General features: G+C 37.4%; 1 protein-coding gene across 1 annotated transcript in view; it reads left to right on the top strand.

Moving 5' to 3' along the window:
- The window catches only part of LOC114239698 (kin of IRRE-like protein 2), a 198986-nt gene that overhangs the window by 126290 nt on the left and 46396 nt on the right, over nt 1–26300 (top strand). Inside the window, exons 4-5 of the mRNA XM_028170043.2 lie at nt 7172–7368; nt 23197–23307. Coding sequence (XP_028025844.2) covers nt 7172–7368; nt 23197–23307 — 308 coding nt within the window. The remainder of the gene's footprint in view (nt 1–7171; nt 7369–23196; nt 23308–26300) is intronic.

The raw sequence follows: 26300 nt of genomic DNA, 5'->3' as shown, positions 1-26300 counted from the left end.
TAAAGCATTGTACACAAAAAAAAAACTCAAAACAATAGGCACTAAGCTTAATTGGAGCGAGTTGAAACGGCTATTAAATTATACTTGAAAAAAAAAAACACATTATGAATTCCCACAATAAAACCCGGCGAACGTTTCACGAAGGCAAAAGCCGTTGCAAGAAACACGCCACTGGAAATTGCTTCAAGCCGGTCATTCTCTAGTGTAGCGATTACGAAGATTCGCGGAAAAGAAAGTTCATTATTTGTATTTTAATAAATGAAAATTGAACACGAATAATCTTACGGAACAATTTAAATTCTATTGTATATCGAATTACAGCTTCATTTGTCGTTTAAATCGTAAATCTTGTGCGTTAAGGTTCTTTTTTGCTTGTCTGTCTCGTTCAACAGATTGGGATCACGTTACTCGACTAAGTACGGCTATTATCGTACTTCGAGACGTTCCTTATAGCTCGATTCTGGAGGCTGACATCGTATTGGTCGAATGTGACAGATATATTATTGAGCAGTCTTTTGACTGATTGACGAGGGATCGCAATGTTCATATGTCCATCTCTTTCTTATTTTGGGGGTGATATGGAAGATCGACTTGGCTCTGCCCCTGCCATTGCCGAAGTCCATGGGTGACAGTAATCACTCACCATCAGGTGGGTGGGTGGAATGCTCGTCTACCTACAAGGGCAACATAAATAAAAAAAATAAAAACGTACAGGGTATGTTAATGCCACTGAGAAATCTCATATTTTTCTTCGTTATAATTTCGAAGTGGTTTCTTAACTATGAGTAATAAATAAACATATATATTACAAAAGATGGTGCGTGGTACAATGCACAAGTTGTATGTGGACATTTATTCTTTGAGCGGTGAATTTAAAAGTAAAAAGCAGGTTTAAGATAATGAAAATATTTGCATTGCATGGAAAGATGATCAAATTTCAAATTAAATGAACATCGGTAGTCAACGCGAAATCTCAATAAAAAAGTATCAAATCAAATTCAAAAATGAAATGTATTTCTATTTTAATTATAATTTATTAGTATTAAGGCACGCTACACTTATTTTTTTCTTACAACCTACGAATGTTCTATAACCCATTATCTCTATTACTCTTTTTTAAAGCAAGACTTATATCACAAAATGTACTTAGTTACATATATGTACTATGATCCTAAGCAGCTTTTTTATCGCTAAACAAATGCATTTACCAAATTAATTTCATTGAAGGTCTTATTGTAATTAAGTAATAGTTTAAAATAAGTATACCAAATTTCGAGTTAATCCGAGGTTTTGAAGAGGGTTAAAATCATGTCCAAAGATTCCGTTACAAACATACATACGTCTGAAGCTAATAGAAGCGTATTAAAAAGAGATCGATGAAGGTGAAAATGGTTATTTGAAAAATAATTACTAAAAGATTTCAAATTATTTCAATAAAGCATTGCAGATGAAGGTGAAAATGGTTATTTGAAAAATAATTACTAAAAGATTTCAAATTATTTCAATAAAGCATTGCACATTGACTATGAGAATACAGAGCACATCACTTAAGACTAATAGTGAACATACTTGTTCTGTATATATATAGTTCTAAGGTCTCAGTATAGCCCTACACAGTATAGACTACGGCTGCCCCACCCTTCAAACCGAAACGCATTAGTGCTTCACGGAAAAAAAAGGCTGGGTGGTGGTACCTACCCGCTCGGACTCACAAGAGGTGCTACCACTAGTAAAAATGATTTATATTTTATATTTTACCATATTAGTGTAGTTTGTATCATAGTGAGGAAAGTCTTGAATATGATATTTTTCGAAGTTGTAGTCGATAAAATATAGAACCTAATTGAATATGCAATTTCGAAAAGGGCACATCTCTGAAAATGTAAAATGTTCAGGAAATGAAAAAAAACTGATTATTTTCTAAAGCAGTGTAAAATTTAAAACATTAAATTTTGAGATATATTTATGTGTTAAATAGCAATTGAAAATTACTGGAATTATTATAAAATGGGTGTGGGTAAGCGTCAAAGCTACATGTATATGAAAAAACGTATTTGACAAAATATGCGACATGTGCCCTTTTCGAAATTGCATATTCAATTATAATGGTATACCATTTCGAAGTTCGCCTCACTCGTGCTTATTACAGTCTCGGCACTGCATTCGTTTCCAAAGGACGCCGCGGTACAATGGAAATTGCTTTCTATTTCCAAGCACGTTGTTCTACCTTATTCTTTTCTTCTTTTTTTTTCGCTTTGTAATAAGGGTCGGTCGCGTGCAACGCCGGAACAACGTCCTGTAAACTAGCTATGACGTGTTCTCGAATTTTCCTGAGAACGAAGTCATTTTCAGTAACGGCAGCAGCGAGAAAATGTTCTTAGATTACGTTTCGAGTGATGCAGTGCAGTTTTGAATCTATATATTAATACGTGAAGTAAAAACTTTGTATCCCTTTTTACGAAAATTGCGTGGACGGAGGAGTATGAAATTTTCCACACTTATAGAGAATATAGAGAAGAAGTGCACAATGCTAATATTTTTTTTAAATAATAGATAAAAGATACATTAAATCAATAAAGAAAACATTACACACACTACCATGTATTTGACACACACACGCATGCATACTATTTATTTATTGTCAAACTTTTGTTCTTGACGTCTGTGGTCAAATTGAGAATAGATTAAATATTGTTTGTCTTTATTAATATTTTTATAGGTTAGCCTTAGCGTTGAAAATACAATCATAATAGTGTACAAACTTACAATTCCAATTAATTATAGTCGAATTCCGACTACTGCGGGACCTCTAGTGATTTATAAAACAACTAACGACCCGCCCTCGCTTCGCTTCGGAAACTGTAATTTATTATTGATTTCTCCACTACTTAATGAATGTTATTATACATATAAACCTTCCTCTTCAATCACTCTATCTATTAAAAAAAACCGCATCAAAATCCGTTTGCGTAGTTTTAAAGATTTAAGCATACAAAGGGATGTAGGGACAAAGAAAGCGACTTTGTTTTATACTATGTAACCAAAATATGATCATTCGCGTATGGAATTTTATGTCAAATCACGATATGCTTTTGTTTGTTGAGCTTAATGATTAGACGAGCTCACGGACCAGCGGTTGTTTAGTCGTTAATTGAGCTATAGACCGTTTTTTTTATTGCTTAGATAGGTGGACGAATTCACAGCCCACCTGGTGTTAAGTGGTTACTGGAGCGCATAGACGTCTACGACCTAAATGCGCCACCCAACTTGAGATAAGGTCTAAGATTTTAAGGTCTCAGTAGTTACAACGGCTGCCCCGCCCTTTAAGCCGAAACTCATTACGGATTCACGGCAGAAATAGGCAGGGTGGTGGTATCTACGATGGTGGTATCTATGGTGGTCGCTACTATTCTGTGATTGATTCGGAAACACTTAACAGCACTTTGAAGTCATATTGGTTCAAAAGATAAAGTGCTTGGTGTGCTCGCATCGACAGATGTGACTGTACCATTGTTAAAATACAACAGATGACTTGCACGATAAAGGAATAACGTCTTGTAATGAAAGTGAAACTCGCACAAAATTAATTTATTAGGAATGAAGACATAGTCCTAAATATTCAAGGTGGTACCTTGCTTATAATCTTCAGTAACCATTCAAAACCAGATGAGTCAAGAGATCGTTCAACAATAAAAGACAGAAGTGGGTAGGACCGTTGTAATCGTGCGGTCAGTATATATTCGTACATAACAAGGCACATGGCAATAATACACACTGACAATGTCTGCATATTTTATAAGCCGTTCAGACACGGATTCCATATGCACGGTCGTTGGCGTGGTGAACTCCGAAATTAGTTTTGACTTTGCATTTGAATATGAATTATTGCGATAGCACGGTCGTCGGCGATCATAATTGGATGCGAATTTAAAGAGCTACCTTATATTCAAATCTGAACCAAACGATAGCTTTCGTCAGTTTTCCCGGTGATACTGTAAGCTCGCACGGACAAGGTTTTTTTTATTGCTTAGTTGGGTGGATGAGCTCACAGCCCGCCTGGTGTTTAGTGGTTACTGGAGCCCATAGACATCTACAACGTAAATGCCGCCATCCACCTTGAGATATGAGTTCTAAGGTCTTAGTATAGTCACAACGGCTGCCCCACCCTTCAAACTGAAACGCATTACTGCTTCACGGCAGAAATAAGCAGGGTGGTGTTACCTACCCTGCGGACTCACAAGAGGTCCTACGACCAGTAATTACGCAAATTATAATTTTGCAGGTTTGATTTTTATTACACGATGCTATTCCTTCACCGTGGAAGTCAATCGTGAACATTTATTAAGTACGTATTTCATTAGAAAAAATGGTACATCGCTACATACGAATGCACCGGACGTCTTATCCCTTTAGCCACAACGACTTATTAAGCCAGCACCACTAATCTGTCAATTGGTGTCGCAAAGCAGTCGCCGCTTCAAAGTGTGGAATCATAAAAAGCAATATTAAAAAATATAAAACCCCGTATGTTTCTGCCAGGTATTACTATGTTGCATTTCAAAAAAAAAGGACAGCTCGTTTTTTAATAGAAGATTTCATGAAAAGACAGAGATAGCTTTCTGTTTTAATGTGAGTGAGAGCATTTATAGCATGGGCTTCATCGGATGAGGTTTACGGAGGGTACTTAGTAGTAGACTGCGTCATGCTATACCCGGAAAATTCGTTTACCTACTAAGGCAATAAAAAAAATTTTGATGTCTGGTCTTCGTTAGCCATTACACACAAAGTGGTCGTGGACTCATCTGATTATGAATACTAAAAGAAATAAGCACAGGAATTGTAAGAGCCAACTATCGAGCCCCGAATTCCCCCAATGTCACATTTCTCGCGTTTCGGTGACGGATTATGATGTATTTGTGTACATTTTCAGCGTCTATTCGTTGGTCCCGATGTTGATTGATGATGTACGCTTAGCGGGCCCGTCGATTAATGTTTCATTCGATATTTTTCAATTGAGGGGACACGTGAAAGGGGCTCGGAAGGTTGGCGCGGCAACGAGTTTTTGTTATGCTTGGTTATTGAATTATGACATTGATATTTTAAGGAGAATTTTTTATGAATTTTCACACACTTGTAGCTTAATAGAACCGTGTAAGTCACATTTACAAGGAACTCATATATATATATCTATACTCTATACTAATATTATAAAGAGGAAAGATTTGTTTGTTTGTATTTAATAGGCTACGAAGCTACTGAACCGATTTGAAAAAATATTTCACTGTTTGGAAACTACACTATTCCCAAGTGACATAGGCTATATATATTTTTTTTAAATTAGGGATCCTTACTAAAACTCCAATAATGTAACCCAAGGTGTAAAAAAATTACTTAAAATATTCTTTACATCGCGTGTCCTGCGAAAACTATTGATGATAGTATAAAATAATGTACTACGACTTTGTAGAACACATCATTATTTACAAAAAGTGTCCCGACAGCATATGTCTAACTATTATAGTTATGCCGCAATAAGTGTTATTTTATTTAAAAAAAATAAAACAGCGTCAAATATCGTTGAAATTTTTATTAAAGACCCGAGCGGAGCCGGAGCAGGCCGCTTGTTTTATACTAAAGGCAATGTTGAAAAGATAGCGCTAACCTACCGCCAAATGTTGAGGGTTGCTTCAAATGACTGAATAAAGGCACGTAATACTCTTTTTCGATTCTGACGAAATGTGACGAAGGCCATATTTTGTAGCGGACGCATCGCAAAAACATCGAAGTCTCCATCTAATTTTAATACGATCCCAAAAGACGATAAAAGTCTAAAAACTTGTGCAACTCTTTTATTTATTTTTAATACCCGTGTATACAGACGAGCATACGGCCCACCTCATGGTGAGTGGTTACCGCGCCCATGGACTTCAGCAATGCCAGGGGCAGAGCCAAGCCGCTGCCTACCCTTAAACTGGTGGTAGGACCTCTTGTGAGTCCGCGCGGGTAGGTACCACCACCCAGTCTATTTCTGCCGTGAAGCAGTAATGCGTTTCGGTTTGAAGGGTAGGGCAGCCGTTGAAACTATACTGAGACCTTAGAACTTATGTCTCAAGGTGGGTGGCGCATTTACGTTGTAAATGTCTATGGGCTCCAGTAACCACTTAACACCAGGTGGGCTGTGAGCTCGACCACCCATCTAAGCAATAATAAAAAAAAATCGCAAAAACATCGAAGTCTCCATCTAATTTTAATACGATCCCAAAAGACGATAAAAGTCTAAAAACTTGTGCAACTCTTTTATTTATTTTTAATGCCCGTGTATACAGACAAGCATACGGCCCACCTCATGGTGAGTGGTTACCGCGCCCATGGACTTCAGCAATGCCAGGGGCAGAGCCAAACCGCTGCCTACCCTTAAACTGGTGGTAGGACCTCTTGTGAGTCCGCGCGGGTAGGTACCACCACCCAGTCTATTTCTGCCGTGAAGCAGTAATGCGTTTCGGTTTGAAGGGTAGGGCAGCCGTTGAAACTATACTGAGACCTTAGAACTTATGTCTCAAGGTGGGTGGCGCATTTACGTTGTAAATGTCTATGGGCTCCAGTAACCACTTAACACCAGGTGGGCTGTGAGCTCGACCACCCATCTAAGCAATAATAAAAAAAATTCGCAAAAACATCGAAGTCTCCATCTAATTTTAATACGATCCCAAAAGACGATAAAAGTCTAAAAACTTGTGCAACTCTTTTATTTATTTTTAATGCCCGTGTATACACAAAAGCATACGGCCCACCTCATGGTGAGTGGTTACCGCGCCCATGGACTTCAACAATGCCAGGGGCAGAGCCAAACCGCTGCCTACCCTTAAACTGGTGGTAGGACCTCTTGTGAGTCCGCGCGGGTAGGTACCACCACCCAGTCTATTTCTGCCGTGAAGCAGTAATGCGTTTCGGTTTGAAGGGTAGGGCAGCCGTTGAAACTATACTGAGACCTTAGAACTTATGTCTCAAGGTGGGTGGCGCATTTACGTTGTAGATGTCTATGGGCTCCAGTAACCACTTAACACCAGGTGGGCTGTGAGCTTGACCACCCAAATAAGCAATAAAAAAATCTAAGACGGCCATCTTAAATTGAACTATTAAAGTTGTTTTTCTAATGTAATCTTGTTCCCAGCTACGACGGACGAGTGAAAGGGCCAACTGCGCACTGGGCGGACGACGTATTAGCCGGCAGGGCTAGGTGGCTGTCCACAGCACCGTCATCGCTACGTATACGAGACATCATCGCAACAGACCGAGCTCTGTATCGCTGCAGGGTCGACTTCAAGATATCCCCAACGAAAAACCACAAAATCATCTTGGACGTCATAGGTGAGGGCAAACTTTTTGACATTTCTGTCACTTTATCACTTTTTTTTTTTCGTGCCGGGGACCGAACCTTCTACGAGGTCCCCGCGCCTAGGGAGCGCGCGGGATATGAATAAAATAATGTACTACGACTTTGTAGAACACATTATTATTTATAAAAAGTGTCGCGACAGCATATGTCTAACTATTATAGTTATGCCGCAATAAGTGCTATTTTATTTAAAAAAATAAAACAACGTCAAATATCGTTGAAAATTTTGTTAAAGACCCGAGCGAAGCCGGAGCGAGCCGCTATACTGTATAAAAGAACATACTTTTTTCCTGAATAATGATTTAGTACTTTACCATTAAAAGTGTTATGCGAACCACATCATGTATATTAATGACTAGCGACCCGCCCTCGCTTCGCTTCGGAAACATTAAAACACACATGAAACCAAAAAAAAAGAAAAAATTAAAAAAAGTAGCCTATGTTTTTTTTTTTTTTTTTTTTTTTTTTTTTTTTTTTTTTTTTTTTTTTTTTTTTTTATTGCCTTTGTAGGCAGACGGGCATACGGCCCACCTGATGGTGAGTGGTTACCGTCGCCCATGGACTTCAGCAATGCCAGGGGCAGAGCCAAGCCGCTGCCTACCGCTTAATACTCTCCACAAGCCTCGTTTGAAGAAGGACATGTCATAGCGCTCGGGAAACACCGCGGAGGGGAGCTCATTCCATAGCCGGATGGTACGTGGCAAAAAAGATCTCTGGAAACGCACTGTGGATGACCGCAGTGGCTCCAGGTAGTATGGATGAACTCTACTCCGGTGGCGGGCGGTGCGATGGTAAAAACGAGATGCTGGTATCATCTCGAACAATTCCTCAGAGCACTCCCCATGGAACATACGGTATAAAATACAGAGGGAACCGAAGTCCCTCCGCAAACCCAGAGGCTCCAAACGATCCGAGAGAATGGGATTATCGACAATCCGAACGACCCTCCTCTGTATGGAGTCAAATGGAAGAAGCTGGTATTTGGGAGCCCCGGCCCAGAGATGAGAGCAGTACTCCATGCGAGGCCGGACTTGTGCTTTATAAAGCAAAAGTCTTTGTCCAGGCGTGAAGTACCGCTTCGCTCTGTTGAGGACTCCCAGCATTTTGGACGCCAACTTGGCTATGTTCATCAGGGACAATGTCGGCTTCTAATGGAAAAAGAATTTTTCAAATCGGTCCAGTAGTTTCGGAGCCTATTCGAAACAAACAAACAAACAAATCTTTCCTCTTTATAATATTAGTTAATTAATGATAGTTTTGATATTTGTATAGGTTTATATAATTCGCTTAATATAAAATATCTTCTACTTAAAGTTTTGGAAAAACTTATGTACCTGGGCTTCAAGACTTAAGAATTAAAAAAATAGGTTTATTAAAACAATAGAATACCGTCACGTTTATTGAAATTATTAATTCGATTTGCTGGATATAATAATTAGTGAGTTTACTTTTAAAGCTAACATATATGATGTATTAATTATTTTTTTAATGTGCGGGATATACTGAAACATCATCGTTGGTAGAACCACAATCAAACTGCTACAATAGTTTTTTAAATATCGCTTAAAGAAGTAACATGTAAATGATGGTTTAAAATATGTAAATAAAATTTATTATTTATTCGTGATGATCGACCTCGGAGAGTTCGACGTGAAACTTCGAACTTTCACTGGTGGTAGGACCTCTTGTGAGTCCGCACGGATAGGTACTACCACCCCGCCTATTTCTGTCGTGAAGCAGTAATGCGTTACGGCTTGAAGGGTGGGGCAGCCGTTGTAACTATACTGAGACCTTAGAACTTATATCTCAAGGTGGATGGCGCATTTACGTTGTAGATGTCTATGGGCTCCAGTAACCACTTAACACCAGGTGAGCTGTGAGATAGTCCACCCATCTAAGTAATAAAAAAAGACTTCACTCATACATCAGCCCGTTTCTCCCGGGATCTTCTCGGCAGGTCGCGATTCCGATCCGGCAGTAGATGCATTCGTGAAGTAGCTGCCCTTGAGCTGTTAGGTCTTCTTTGGAGACGCCCGGGCAACTGTTAGCAAATACGACTTCTCCTGGCGGAGCCCGTGCTTGCTCATATCTCCTGGTGAAACTGGGATGTCTTCCGGGTCACCAGTAATCGCTCCCTCCTATAAAAACTTTTCTCTCTTTCTGAGTTCAATTTTGGAGTAGCACAATTGTCGCACGTCCTATAAAATACTCAATGTCGTACGTGTGTATTGATGTAGTCATTAAAAATGAATAAAGGTTGAACTGATTGAAAATAAACGATTTCCAGTAATTGGCTTTTAGTGTCAAACTTTTTAATCGTCGATTTCAATATTTCTGATCAATTCTGAACGTTTTCAGTCACTAAAGTAACTAAAGTATCAATTTTTTTTATTAACTAATACTAGTCTTGTAAGGAGAACTGTAAGGTTTTGGATTAACAGAACGACTAATCTCACGGTGCATCTGCTGGTAGCTAGTTATAATTGGAGCCCATAGAGATCAGAATGTAAATAATGCTATCCACAGACATCCTTTCTCGAGCTTTCTTTGAAATGGGGGTATGGCCTCTTGTGAGTCCGCGCGGGTAGGTACTACAACCCCGCCTATTCCTGCCGTGAAGCAATAATGCGTTTCGGTTTGAAGGGTGGGGCAGCCGTTGTAACTATACTGAGACCTTAGAACTTATATCTCAAGGTGGGTGGCACATTTACGTCGTAGATGTCTATGGGCTCCAGTAACCACTTGACACCAGGTGGACTGTGAGCTAGTCCACCCATCTAAGCAAAAAATAATAATCTTGTATTAACGTCATGTGAACTCATAATACGACCCATTAAAGTAAGTACACATTATGTTACCACAGCCCGGTTCTGTGAGACAAACAAAAAACATAATGTCAGTCGATTTTATAAAAAAAGCTTCCCTTGTTTTATTTCTCCTACATCACTCTCAACTCAGATAACATTATTACGCCATCTTCTATTTTGAATTTACAGGATCCGCAATGCTATGTTGACTCAAACCCTTTCCGACATTCCACTTAAACGTCAGTTAAATTTGAAAAGCATTACGTAATATGATATCGCAGTTAGAAATTCGGAATGAGAACTCTAAGTTTGACGCCGAAAATACATTCTACAAAACTAGCCGTCCAGTTATACTGGTCTATGTTTGCTGTGGCATGTCTGACAATATCAAACGTTTCTGCGAGCTAGTTTTAGGGACATCGTGAATATTGAAACACTTGTATTTGTATATATGAATCACACCTCAGCCCGGTCAAACTCGAACGCTCATCCCGACCACTATTCGCAGACGACACAAAAACTTCGTTTCTGCTATTTTAATGTACAGAGTTCTGTTTCGTGGGGCTTTGCTAAAAGCTTAATAGAGTAAAATTATTTTGCTGGAGTGAAACAGTCCCTAGCAGCATCGGTTTACTTGTTGCCTGAGTTTGATCCAAGTTCAGCTTTCAAATCAATACCTATTTCTTTTCGATTCCTAATGTTTTGTATACTTCATGTTTTATTAATTGAAGTTAAGTTTTATTTATGGTGGTAGCACGTCTTCTGATTACACACGGGTAGGTACCACCACCCTGCCTATTTCTGCCGTGAAGCAGTAATGCGTTTCTGTTTGAAGGGTGGGATAGCCGTTGTAACTATACTGAGACCTGAGAACTTATATCTCAACGTGGGTGGCGCATTTACGTTGTATATGTCTATGGGCTCCAGTAACCACTTAACACCAGGTGGACTGTGAGCTCGTCTACCCATGTAGGCAATAAAAAGAAATCTAACTATACAAGAGCTACTGAACGCGAGCTACATGGTAGGTGGAGTGGGGGGTGTTAGGTTTTATTTTCGTTACGGAGTTTCTTGATTCGGTCACCCGCGATAAAAGCTATGCAATCGTTTAATAAAAAAATATTTGTCTGAGAAGTTTGAAACTATCGTAACTTCCATCCGCCGTAGACTTAACAAATAAATATACATTAAAAATATTGTATAATTTAGCACGGGCCAAGAATACAATGTGTGTGAACTGAAAATGTTCCGTAAGTGAAATAAAATTTCGTACATTAACCAACGAGTACAGACCAATGAATTTTCAGATGGAAAATTGCAACCATTATTTATTCTATATATAATTCAATACATGGAGGCGTTCGCTCGCTTGTAGTCTCACATGATTTACAGTACGGTAAATGTATTTAATATTGAATTGCAAGTTGAAAAATTTTGTAGGCACGGGTTTGGTTGTACTTTTAGCATTGCTGACATTCTTGAGCGACGTTGTTGACTTGACTTACCATTAGGGTGGATCATATGCCGACCAATAAAGGCCGAAAACAAAAGATTGACCAAAGCAAATAGATTTATTTTTTACTAGCTGACCTGGCAGACTTTGTAGTGCCTCAATCGATAAATAAAAGATCTAAACTTTTGTATAAAATAAACTTAAAACAAACAAAAGGAATTCGTCCGACGGGGAACAGATCAAAGGAAAAACAAAATTGTTATTTTTATTTAATTCCGAGCATTTTCATATTTATCTTTATCTTTGAAACCTTCTCTGGACTTCTACAAATAATTCAAGACGAAAATAATCCAAATCGGTCCAGCCGTTCTTGAGTTTTAGCGAGACTAACGAACAGCAATTCATTTATATATATATAGAAGACAGAAGATTACGTAGTCAGGGGAAGGAATCACGGGCTAACTGATGTTAAATGGTTACCGACTTTAGCATATGCGATCCAAGTCGAAATTGATCGAATTTTACAATAGCTCTGGCATTTTTTGAACCCAAGCCCATAATTACTTCGCGGCAATTCTGCCGATAGAAGATAAGTTTGTGTCATCATCTACTTCATTATATCATAACACAATGTTATCTTTGATCGTAGAAGATGTTCGCGAATAAGTATCGAGCACGACATTTAATACAAAAGTTTGTTCCTGCCCATGGGATTTTGAGCATATTATAGTGTTGCATCACTAAATATGAGTAAAACGAGCATCTTATCATCAGGTCACAACGACTTCTAATCATACACATGTGACGGTAGCCGTCATAGAACAAAATATATTTGACAGATGCCTGAATCTTGTTCGCAACGTTTTCAAGACAACTTTACATATATACAGGTTCCGAACAACAACATTCGGACCGTCGGTCTACCGAGCAATATCACCCGTTCGGTGGAAAACCTACCCTTTGTCGCTACCCTCCAAATACACATATAATAATTTGAAAATTGAAATCAAATTGGCCTGCACCTGAAATCGTGAAACCTCAAGACGTGGGTGTAACTATCATTTATCCGCTATGTCCATTATTAATTGATACCATTTTGAGGAAAAAAAACCGCTACAGTACATTTTTGGACTTTTAGTATTACTTGAGGTATTTTTCATGGCGACGTGATTTAATGTCAGTCCAAAATAATTAAATGAATCGTTGATACCGCGATGCAGTCGAAAACTGTATCATAAGATACTTGTCTCATATCTGGATTGCTTAAAAAATGTAATAACACAATACATTTTTATTGTGTTATTACAGGCATTAAAGGAGCACTATCTATCAATTTAGTATTACTTATATGTATTTATTTTATGTGTTTCATTATATATGAACGTGTATGTATAGGTTTATGTTATTTATGTCTGTATTGTGTATGTATATAGTTTGATATATTATGTATTAGTGTTTATTTTTATTTTTTTATTGTTATTGTCTATAGTATCAATAATTAAATTAATTAGATTGTACTCATCTACCCACTCATGTAAAGTTTTCCATCTTTGAGAACGGTTAACTGGTAGATAACTCAATTGTTGAGTTAAGCTCGCCATTTTTTATATCTTATCGCAATTACTGTATTATATTAACAGTGTGTACAAATAAAGAATAAATAAATAAATTTTTAAGTCGGTTAAAACTCGAGGTCGCTTATCACGCACGAGCGCACACAGCTACTAGCTACATAGATATAAGTGAGGTTCTTGACTTTAAAAATTGTACGCTTTAAATTGCGTACAAACTAAAAATGAAATTAATGAAACCTTGTGGGTGCTTTAGGTTGGGAATTAATATTGCTTTAACTGAGGGTAGTGTTATGTATTTTACTGTTTTGGCTTTTGTGGAGAACCCCTTACAGTGATTCTATAATTTTTATATTTTATTTGGGTTTTACTTACGAAATGCAAGAAGATAATATAGACAGAACTAGCTTAAGTTAGTACTCAGTGGAGACAGCGAATGATATCTAATAAAAAAAGCTCAAAAGGCTCAATTGGTGTTAAGTTGGTACCGAAGCTCATAGACACACACCCTTCAAACTGAAACGCATTACTGCTTCACAGCAGAAATAAGTAGGGCTATGATACCTACTAGGGCTCACACGATGTTCTAACACCAGTAATTACCTATCCAAATGATTTGTGTTGTTGATTGAACGTTTTTGCGGGTTTGATTTTTTATCACACGATGTTATTTTTTGACCGTGGAACCTCTCGTGAACATATTGTGTTAAGTACCTATGTGCTTCATTAGAAAAATTGGAAACTGCTTGCGAGATTTGAACACCGGCATCGTTCGATACGAATGCACCGGGCGTCTTATCCTTTAGGCCACGGTGCCTTCAATAGATACTTATCAATAGGCATTTCTTTTATAATTAGTACATATACTTTTTGCCTTTTGTTACTTATTAAAGTAAAACTATGTCAAACTCAAGCATAACCCAACTTTTTATTCTTTTTTTCCACCTTATCCTACGAGGTGGGGTCGGCACAGCAAATTTTTCTCTTCCATTCTCTTCTATCAGCCGTCATTGCAACACTCACTCCTCTCTCTCTCTCATATCGTCATTCCCACACTCCATTCATGTCCTCGGTCGACCTCTACCCCCTCTATCGTGCACTACCATTTTTATACATCTCTACATTACCCATAGACGTTATTAAACAACTTTGAATGTAGATTGAAATCGACCAAACCTAAAACATAAAACACTGCATGAAGTATACATTAGATACGCAAAATTATCCCAAAATTATATTTAGAACATGAATGAAATTATTTTTTAGTTTACCAGAAAATAAATGCCCTTCAAACTAAAGACCAAACTAGATTTTTGGAGAAGCTACGAGCAAGCGCTTGATCAAAATAGAATTAAGTTAATACCGCTTTTGTCATGTTCAGTAAACGGTAACAAATGATGTATCGGTCTGGCTGTTTTACAATCGATCATGCTCGCATGATACGTATGTTATGTTTGACCGTATTTGTTGTTCAATAGTTGTTTTTGTAATAGAATTTACATTACGAAGTCTATAATGAATCGTATTTAGCATCAAGGGTTTTATAGACAAAGTAGTCGACACATAAATATGACGTCAAATAATCTATTTCAACATTTACCTTTGCAATTACACGGGTAAAACGAAATACAGTTTTTTTTTATTGCTTAGTTGGAGGGACGAGCTCACAGCCCACCTGGTGTTAAGTGGTTACTGAAGCCCATAGACAACGTAAATGCACCACCCACCTTGAGATATAAGTTCTAAGGTCTCAAGTATAGTTACAACAGTTCCCCTACCCTTCAAACCGAAACGCATTACTGCTTCACGGCAGAAATAGACAGGGCGGTGGTACCTACCCGCGCGGACTCACAAGATGTCCTACCACCAGTGAACATCACAAATAACGTTTCTCAAAAATGCCTTGTCCAATGTAATTATCTTTGTTTCATTAAAAATTTCACTAAATATTATTCTGTTCTATGAATATAAAAATATTTAACAGAAATACGTAAAACAAATCGCGCCATCTCTATGGCACGTATATAGGATCGAAACGTTTAACAGCTGTCAAACAGACACGACCGTTATTTGGAGTCGCGTGCACTGTCAAGCGATTTGCATAAACACTACACAATGAACCTAGCTAGCTTGGTTCGAATATAAATAGAAATAGCAATGATCAATTTTCTTTTTTACGATACTAACTAGCATTTGTCATTTTATAATACAGATACTTGTGATGAAATTATGAGTTTGAAAATGGATTCACTTATGCAAATCAACCTATTATTTTAACAATGCACTAAGTTATAAAATATACATGATTAAAGGAACAACAAAGCCTATAAGAATACAAAATTTAACAAAAAAAAAATATGTGTGGTGTCGTGGGACACCGGATGGGAACGAAGTTCCTTATTATAAAAATTAATTAATTTTAAGTTCTATTCGAGGTATAAAAAAAATAAAACTGGAGTTTTCGTAACAACCCACGGTCATTCGGTAACGTGCGAACTTATTGTGGTATACTTCATTCACGGTTGTTTGCCTAAGAGTTAGTGTATTGCGCAAACGAACGCTCCGAGATCGTGGTCAATGAATGTTAAAAAAATATGTTATTTTTTGTACGTTATTACAAAGTTAAGTCGTACACTGTGTGCATTACTAATAAAAATCTTACGTTACGGACGTTTTTTCCCGGTTAGGGTACCCTCGGCATCGTCCCATAAGGAACTTCGTTCCAAAAGAAAAGCGATTTCAACAAAAAAATCATTGAACTTCCAGGCACCATCATTGAAATAAAAAACATCAAATTCGGTTCTCCTAGAAAGAAGTTCTGACGAGATATAGAAACACAATCGAATTAAAAACAAACACCTTTTTTTGAAGTTAGTTAAAAAATAAATGAGCAGACGCGCTAACGGCTATTTAGAGACATGAGCTTTTATTCTCCAATGTGGCGCACAATGTCGGCCACCGCTACCCTTTTAATTGGAACGCAAAATTGCTACGTGGCAGAAATATTCATTACATTCATACAGTTACGAGTGAAATTGGATATTGTTACATCACATTATTAAGTCAGGATATTATAAATAAAAATAGGCTGGTAGTAGTAAATTTAAAATAACTGGACGAAGACGAATTGTTGTTGAAAATATCGAATCATAAACTAACTTATTTTTCTTTATAGCTTGATAGCATATAGCTTCAGCCAACCGAAGTCAATGCCAATTGAAATCTCATAAAATAAATTTTTGATTGAAGTTAAAACGATTTATTATTTACAGCAATACCGGATAATCAATCAGTATATATATTTATACAACTATGATGTATGAAGTCGTCGTGGCCTAAAGGATAAATACGTCCGGTGCATTCGTGTTGATCGATGCACCGGTGTTCGAATCCCAGGCGGGTACCAATTTTTCTAATTAAATACGTACCTACTCAACAAAATATGTTCACGATTGACTCCCACGGTGAAGGAATATCGTGTAATAAAAATCAAACCCGCAAAATTATAATTTGCGTAATTACTGGTGGTAGGACCTCATGTGAGTCCGCGCCGGTAGGTACCAACACCTTGCCTATTTCTGCCGTGAAGCAGTAATGCGTTTCGGTTTGAAGGGTAGGGCAGCCGTTGTAACTATACTGAGACTTTAGAACTGATATCTCAAGGTGGGTAGCGCATTTGCGTCGTAGATGTCTATGGGCTCCAGTAACCACTTAACACCAGGTGGGCTGTAAGCTAATTCACCCAACTAAGCAATAAAAAAATAAATGTATATATCAGAATACGGTATAAAACAGTAGGGTTTGGATATAATACAGAAATGTTTCAAAAGCAAAATTTATCGGCCCAGTCACCTGTTTGGCATGTCCTCTGCAAAATTTATGTTTGTCGTTCAGGAGCTCGGCCAAATATTGGTGGTTTATTGGCCTGACATCTTGCTGCCCGAGCCAAGTGGATGAACCCGGCCAATTGGTAATGCTTGAACGTTTATTGGAAAAACCACTGATGACGTCACTACCATTAACGTGCTACGTTTTGTTTTATATCGACATATGAGTCAAGAATGTTCTTTTGTATAAATAGTACCGTGGTTCTAATGCAGAGATGGAGCAAATGGAGGCATGATTCCAAGTTTAGGCCGTTAGTAGAAAAATCGTTTTCATAGTTGCGCTAAAAAAACTATTATAAATTACTGTCAATTAGGTATGTCTTAATGTGGTGTTAACAGGAATAACGAAATTAATTCATTATTTGGTAAATGATAAAATCGATATATTCTATTGCGGAGAAGGAAGCGTACGACGAAATTTAAATTTAAAAAATGGTTTTCAGTCCCAATTCCTTTAATCCATTTCGTTTTTTTTTTTCAAGTCCTGTCAAAGTTCAGAGACATGGATTAAAAACAATTGGTTCCTAGGATCTGGGATCATGTTTTTTTTAATATGTAAGGGCTGTTAATTATACAAAATCATTTAGCCGAAATTTCTTAACATATTTTAATAGTTCCATTTTTATGCAGCCTTAGTTTTATTTGCGTTTAGTTCAAGTATGCGGAACGTGAATGGATCGAAGTGAAACTGATGTTGTTGAAATAACTGGTAATGAATTGAACTTATAAGACTTAATTGGATTACTATTTCTAGGAATCAGTTTTTTTTTTGCCTACTTAAACTGATGGTCTAGAGAGACCATGTCAACGTAACCTTAACTAGTAGGTGAGCTCACGGGGCTCGAACCTGATGATGTTGCTAACACGAACCCTAGCAAGAGCCGTGCTTGGCAGAATCTACCATCGGATCGGAAACGGCGACCCACTGAGAAGATTCGACGAGAAACTCAGTGAGCTGTGTCTGTGGGTTAATTTACTCGCCGAGCCATTCGTAGCAAGCGACGGGTTCCAAGAAAACGATGGCCGGTGCTTGGGGTACCTAAGATCACCGTTAGTGGATCAAGAACATCCAAAATCCAATGTTTTGGGCGACGTCGACTGTTTTTACCATTTGGTCCGCAGAATCGGCGATGTATTTTCCAGCGATGAGAGGATTCTCATGTTGTGTCGCTTTATCGAAGTGATAGAAATCAGTGGTTTTCTGTTTTAATCTGAATCAAGCCGAAAAGCATTTGAAAGAACTACTGCTCAGACATAGTAAACATAGGTAGTCCATAAAGTTACCGTTCGTTCATTTGTCCATGCCCGCATATTGCGTTTTGGCACTGGGCCATTTTGTATTTTACGAGGTAATAATTCTTTTAGTTTTATTACCCTGTCGATTATGTAATCGTTATTTTCAGTTAATGTTGATGCACGGTTAAATAATTACCGTGGTAAATTCTTGTTGAGGCTCGTTTTGCGTAATAGATTTACGGAATATTTTATGTGTGGGTTTTTTATTGGTTTCCCCTCGCGGAGTTCTGATAATATCTGTTCTTGTTTCGTACTTCGGAAGGCACTTTTGTTTGCTTATCACGAGAATCTTAACGACCTTGTTATATCACGTTGAAATGTTTTTTGTTTGAACTTTACAAGGGATTCGCTAATTTGACGGGTTTTTGTTTTTTTTTACCGGCTTGAATGGTATTTATCTTCGGTTTCCGCTGGCTATAGACATTATTAAAATTAAATTTACTTCCCACTTTTCGTATACTACGACTGACCATTGTCCATTCGTCGGTAATAACGAAAATTGTAAAGTATCCTGGACCTCAGAAATAATATAACGACAGTAAAAAAATGCGAGATTAAGGCGTCAAAATAACTATTAAATAAAACGGGTAGGAAAACTTATAGCTACAACGAGTAGGACATTAGGTTAAGAGTTAAGTCTTAACAGCTTTGGTTTAACCGGCGTTCCAATCTTTGCACTGGAAGCTATGATTGCTTTGCCACAGGGTAGTGGAAGTCTTAGTAGGGTCAATGGTAAAAGATCTCGTGGGCGTAGTTCCACATGCTGAACTGATCACTTGATCACTTGAAAATCCTTACCAAAGCCCCGCTTAACGAGTACGTGCGCCAAGCCTCAGTTCGCGATCTACGGAGAACAGCTGTCAAGGCTTTAATAAACAAGGGTTTCACATGACCACGACTGCTCTACCAAGAGTAACCGCCTATGGTGAAAAGTGGAAGTTTGGTGCACATTAAAAAAAGGCTAGAGTTGCATACTCCTAGTTTCTGATTCATTACTAAACAGATTATTTATCATCAAAATGACCTATATGAAATATACGAATAATTTTAGAATGATGTAAATTAAATTTGAATTACGCTATAGGTTTTGTATTTATTTTATTTTGCTTATGTTCAATCCAGAGGTATGTGTAAATGTTCCCCGAATAGTATTTAGTTAATACGTTATTTATAAATGACTTTTACTGCTGAACTAAATCAGCCTCATCAAATTTAGACTGAAAAAACTCCATCTGATTACTGACAGTGAGGCTTGTTGTAAATCAGGGTGATTGTTAAGCCTATTCAATCTATTTATTATTAAGTAACTGGTTTAGCTTTTTTTTAAATAGAACAGCTGTTGTAATGTAATTGAAATTTCGACTTCACGGCTCAAAGGCAGCCGTGTTTTTCTTTTCTATTGACTCTTAATATAATATCTTGTAATTACTAAAAATATTCCAAACTCGTAACTCCAATCAAAGAAATATGATTAAAAGCTGTCATCAAGGCAGCTTTCAAAACAATACTTAAATGATTATAGTTTCTTTTTCGTTTGTAGTTTTATTCCAACTCTCGTTGGGTAATGGTTTTTTTTTTGCTACATTGAATATATTTCAGTCGCGACCCACGTCATTTCCCGCTATTATCTTGTGATTCGATTCTACGTAATCATCGACCTCGAAAATAGAATATTCTCGCAAAAAATCACTATAACGACAGCAAGATGGCTTCGGGACGAAGCAAGATATCAAATTTACGAAGAGCCCTACTCTGTAACAATATTTACGTCCTCGGGTCTATGTTTAGTCTGGACGAGAGTATAGTAATTTGTGCTGGGTCTATCCAGAATGGCTTTTATTTTGGCGATTTATGCGGGAGAGAAAGTTTAATGTAGGGTAGCACAATTATGGTAGGTGACCATCGTATGTGAGTTTTTATCGCACAGGCCACCGGGAATGTTCATACGTAACTTTTGTTCATAAGGAACCTTAGCAAGCTTCGAGGTAAATGTTTAATTTGGTGATTTACGAATGCGTAGCATTCAATTTCATGCGGTGGGTTATGAGCTATAACAAATAATAAATAAATATTTACTAACAATCACGCCACGTTAACTGGTCCCGTGCTAAGTTCGTAAAGAACTTGTGTTACAGGTATACCAGATAACGGAAATATTTGTAAGATTTTTATTATACACATACATATATTTAATATACATCCCTTGGCGGGATTCGAACCCGCGACCCCCTTGTGTAGTGACCATGTCACTTACCACTACACCAGACGTCCGGCTAAGAACGACTAGAAAAATAATCATGACGAATTTACATTTTAAAGGGCAGATCTCAAATTTCTCCTAATTGTTACTTTTGCCACTTAAGTAAACTTCATTATCTCATTGGGCAAAACAAATAACCAGCTGTAATAAATATGTCAACTTTAACATTTCTCTGCGACATTTTGTTTTTGATAAACCATATGAATTAAGCCATATTAGGCAACGAAGTTCAACTTCTTTGTTCTTCTCTTCTCCACCTTATCCCACTAAGTGGAATCGGTTAGTTCAAGGAATCATTTTCATTAAAGTCACTGAATCCCATACTTTTAGGTATAATTATGTTGAAGTATAAGTCTTTCTCGCTATGCTTTACATAATAAAGACCGCTAATATTTTACCTGTATTTTAGCGTTTCGACAGAAATAATTTAAATCCATATTAATACATTACTGAACCAAATTTAAGATGCGTCAATAATGGGAATAATAGAGATATTTTAGTTAGCTTTTTATAGTTTCAATAGATAGATGAAAGCTCGACTTATTCCTTAAAAAAGTTGTTAACCCAGCATCGACGGTAGCAGTGCTTGAAACTAAAAAAAAAATAAGACTGAGACAAGAAATTTAAGTTATTATAAAAGAATTATATAAAATGTATGTAAAAAATGCCAAGGATAGTAGTTAATAGACTGCAAGAAAATAATAAAACTCTTTTAAGTAAAGAGCGCTATCTTCATTTAACTGTTACAATTAATTGAATTACAAAGTTACCGGCACGGTTCCCTGTTAACGCTTTAATTACAAACTTTAACACAGGATACAGTAATTACATTTCAGATATGAAAACTGGTGAAAGTAAACTCCGTGAAAATTGGTGTTTACGTCTGTGTGCAAGCTCGGCTAACTCGTGTAGTTTACACGTACCCACACAAACATAAATACCATTTCTTCGTTTACAAACTGTAGGAGTTTACATACTCGTTAAGAGCCCCACACCTGGTTATGTCTGTAATCGGATTAGTTTCGGGACTATTTCCGAGTTTTATGGTACGTAATGTAAATATGATTTAATAGTAGTCCTTCTGCGTAGTGTGTTTTCGAATAGACTATTCTTCCGAAATGGCTCTTGATTAATAATCGGTGTTGCTTAAATCTTAAAAGTAGTAATGAGGATTAAAACAAAAACATATATGCAGCTGCTTTAGAATAAGATTGAGTCTTCGATGATTTAGTCTATTTATATCTACTCATCATTATCCTGCCCTTCTCCCAGTCACCTGGGGTCGGTGCAACATGTTTTCTCCTTCCATACTCTTCTATCATATACCATTTCTTCGCTCACTCCCCTCTTACCCATATCTCTTTCACACAATCCATCAATTTCTTCTTAGGTCTACCTCTTCCTCTATATCCTTCCACATTCATAGTCAACACTTTCTTACCAACCTCATTTTCATTTCATCTCATCACATGTCCATACCATCCCAAACGTATATCCATATGTATATCTACTAATGGTGAAATAAAAACGGGCCGTAAGTTTACTAAAGTGTCTGCCTAATGTTTTCTATTTTACTACACTTTGAGTGTATCTACTTGTTGAGTAAATGTGCCAAAAATTCAGCACAGATTTCAGTGATTCAACGCATGAAGAATTAATATAGCGTTCCAAGAATATTTTATTTTAAGTGTGCTTATTCGTACTTGACAAGGCAGATCGCAGCTCATCTACTTTTTATGTATAAATATTATTGTATAAATATGTATGTATGAAGAATGCACATGATTTGAGTTTTATGAGAGATGCATTCATTAACTCCATTTTACTATTGCATATTAGATGACACCGCAATAAAAGAGTATAATCCAGCTAGCTAGTGTTGGAGCCAACATCCATATTCCAGTTGACATCTTAACAAAATTTCAACATAGCAGCCTTATTGATTGGACTTATGAAAATGTTTAATTTAAAAACAGAACTTGAGTGAAAGCCATGTTTGAAACTTCTAACTAGAAAATAATTTAAAACTTTTTCTTTTATTGAGTTTCGAGAGTTTGATACAGTTTGACCTTTCACGGAAAAAACAAACATTTTCCGGCTGAAATTTGTACATTAAATAAAATATGAAACCATGAAGTATTACGAAATTAAGCTTCACAATAGTTATTCAAAGTTACCCATTGATAAAGTTGCTTCTTCTCAATCGTGTCACTCTTGACAAAGTCGTCGTGATCGTCATGTAGTGTTGGAAGGGGCATACTTGATGCGTCTCACGATGTCCCGCCATCTCTCCCTGCTCGGGGCCATTCTACTGCACTCATTTAGGGGACCTCCCACTGCAGTTTTAATTTGGTCGGTCCACCGCATTGGTGGCCTCCCGCGCGGTCTTGTACCACCAACGCTTCCCTGTACAACAAGGGAAGTTTAGTGACTATTTATTTAGTATGATCCTCTAATATATATATTGCCTTAGATCCATCTAAGCCAACGAAAAGTACCAATCAGTGACTGTGACCATTGTTTCAGAATTACCAGAGAAGCCAAAAATATATGATGACTTGGACAAGGAAATCGTCGGTGTGGCGGGGCCCTACAGAGAAGACACGAATCTCAAACTTACCTGTGTTGTAAGTGGAGGTAAAACTGGTAGATGAATGTTAAACTGTTAATCTCAAGAACATATTTTTCCTATAACCACATATGCACACAGCCATGACAGATGCCAGAGACCAAATTAATATGAAAACCATTTTTAACAAAGAACACATGAAACAACCGCATAGTTCGGAAGTAGCATTAACATCTAGTAGGAGCACTGTTATTCCAACGAATTTGAGTCTTAAAATTTGTGTGTCAAGGTCGACATTCACGTTGTAGTATCTATGGGCTTCGGTAACTGCGAAAGATAACATGGGCCGTACACTCCGCTTATATCTGCTATAAAAACTAATCAAGATCATAAACCTGTGACAGCACTTCGGAGATGCTTTAAAACAAAACGGACCATTCGATTTAATTAATTAATCAGCTTATGTCAGAAGACGAGCCAGTAAATTAGATTCATTACTGTCTACCGTAAGCTTCTACTGCCACCCTATTATCTATACGCAGTAGTAGTCATGTTTCAGCTTTATCATCACCTAGATTCTTACGTTTGTGTACCGCTTGTATGGTATTTTGTGGTCGTAGGAATCGATTTAGTCCAAATGTTTAGTTTTTTTTTTTTTGCTTAGATATGCGTGGACGAGCTCACAGCCCACCTGGTGTTAAGCGGTTACTGGAGCCCATAGACATCCACAACGTAAATGCGCCACCCACCTTGATATATAAGTTCTAAGGTCTCAAGTATACCTAGTCAGGTCATAAGTATTGTCATACAGTAAAAACTTTTCTTTTAGAATGCTGGCCACAAAAAAGTTTATTGAATTCGAATTTCGAATTGTTCATGAAAATAAAAATGTATACTTTTAGAATTTTACTCATTTTTAAATATGGAGTGGACGCTTAAAGAAGACCGTGTTGCAGTTATTGCGTTGCATCGTTGCGGTTACGTGCCAATTCAAATTTTTAACATACTGAAAAATTTGAATATAACCAAAAGATTCGTTTATCGTACCATCGAACGATACAATGAAGACTCTAGTGTAGATGACAGGTCAAGAAGTGGTCGCCCTCGGTCTGTTAGGACTCCAGCAGTGATAAAAGCTGTGAAGGCGCGAATTCAAAGAAATCCCAAACGTAAGCAGAAACTGTTGGCCCTTCAGATGGGGTTAAGCAGAACCACGGTGAAAAGGGTGTTAAATGAAGACTTAGAGCTTCGGGCATATCGAAGAAAAACAGGACATCGTTTGAATGCTCGTCTAATGTACCTGAGACTGAAGAGATACCGCGCTTTGTTGAAGCGGTACGCGGGAAAAAAATATCGGGAAATTCTTTTTTCGGGTAAAAAATTTTTTACCGTAGAAGAGAGCTACAACAAACAAAATGATAAGGTGTACGCACACAGTAGTGAAGAAGCGAGCAACCGTATTCCGCGTGTCCAACGGGGTCATTTTCCATCCTCGCTCATGGTATGGTTGGGAGTTTCTTATTGGGGCTTAACAGAGGCACATTTTTGTGAGAAAGGTGTAAAAACGAATGCAGTTGTGTATCAAAATACAGTCCTGACGAACCTTGTGGAACCTGTTTCTCATACCATGTTCAATAACAGGCACTGGGTATTCCAACAAGATTCGGCGCCAGCTCATAGAGCGAAGAGCACACAAGACTGGCTGGCGGCGCGTGAAATCGACTTCATCCGGCACGAAGACTGGCCCTGCTCCAGTCCAGATTTGAATCCGTTAGATTACAAGATATGGCAACACTTGGAGGAAAAGGCGTGCTCAAAGCCTCCTCCCAATTTGGAGTCACTCAAGACATCCTTGATTACGGCAGCCGCCGATATTGACATGGACCTCGTTCGTGCTGCGATAGACGAATGGCCGCGCAGATTGAAGGCCTGTATTCAAAATCACGGAGGTCATTTTGAATAAACTTTAGTGTCATAAGAATCTATGTTTTGTTAAGTTCATTTTGGTATATGAATGGTTACATAATGAATAAACTTGTTTCAATTATTTTACATTAAGCATGTGACAGAATTTATGACCTGACTAGGTAGTTACAACGGCTGGCCAATCCTTCAAACCGAAACGCATTACTGCTTCACGGCAGAAATAGGCAGGGCGGTAGTACCTACCCGCGCGGGCTCACAAGAGGTCCTACCACCATTAATTACACAAATTATAATTTTGCGGGTTTCATTTTTATTACACGAATTGTTATTCCTTCATCGTGGAACTCAATCGTGAACATTTGTTGAGTGCGCATTTCATTAGAAAAATTGGTACCCGCCTGGGATTCAAACACCGGTGCATCGCTCAACACGAATGCACCGGACGTCTTATCCCTTCAGATTTTACTTTTTGTAAATAATACTTCAATAGAAGTATAAATAACTAAAGTTAAGCTGTGTCCTCGGTATTATTTATGACCAATAGCAAATGTTATCACTGAACAAATGATCACGATGCTGTCTGTCTTTAAAAACAACAAGAAGGACTCGTAAAAAATCTTTAACAATAAAATTTTAATAACGTTGGTAACATTGAAATAAATGTATTGCTTTTAGTAAATACATTTGTACTTTTACAATTGAAATCCGAATACCAAATTGGTTCTCGTTAAACAGAATTATCTCAAACTACTATAACAAAATCTTATAACTGTCCGCAATAATTCTTAATACAAAGAAAGTTCACAAACTTCTTTTGACAAATACAATAAAAGAAAGAGGCGAGTTGAATTACAACGCAAAAACGAAATTCAATAATGTATTGAAGAAAAGTAGAATACAGAAAAAAAAACACAATAACTAAGACTAGTGATCTTGTAATATCATTCGTTTTAATTTGCGAGTTGATACACAGCTGATGATTAATGGGAATAAAAATTTAAACCTTAAAAAAAAAATCTCAAAAAGAGTAACAAAGATTTTTAATTCTATGGTAGACAAAGCAAGCAATAGTGACATCAATATTCACGTTCGACATTCTAATTCTTCGCCGGGAAGCTTTGTATTAGTTAATTCC

This window comes from Bombyx mandarina, chromosome 13, assembly GCF_030267445.1.
Source record: "Bombyx mandarina strain Sakado chromosome 13, ASM3026744v2".
Taxonomy (NCBI): Eukaryota; Metazoa; Arthropoda; class Insecta; order Lepidoptera; family Bombycidae; genus Bombyx; species Bombyx mandarina.
Note: the sequence above shows the minus strand (reverse complement) of the source record. Positions and strands in the feature narration are given on the sequence as shown.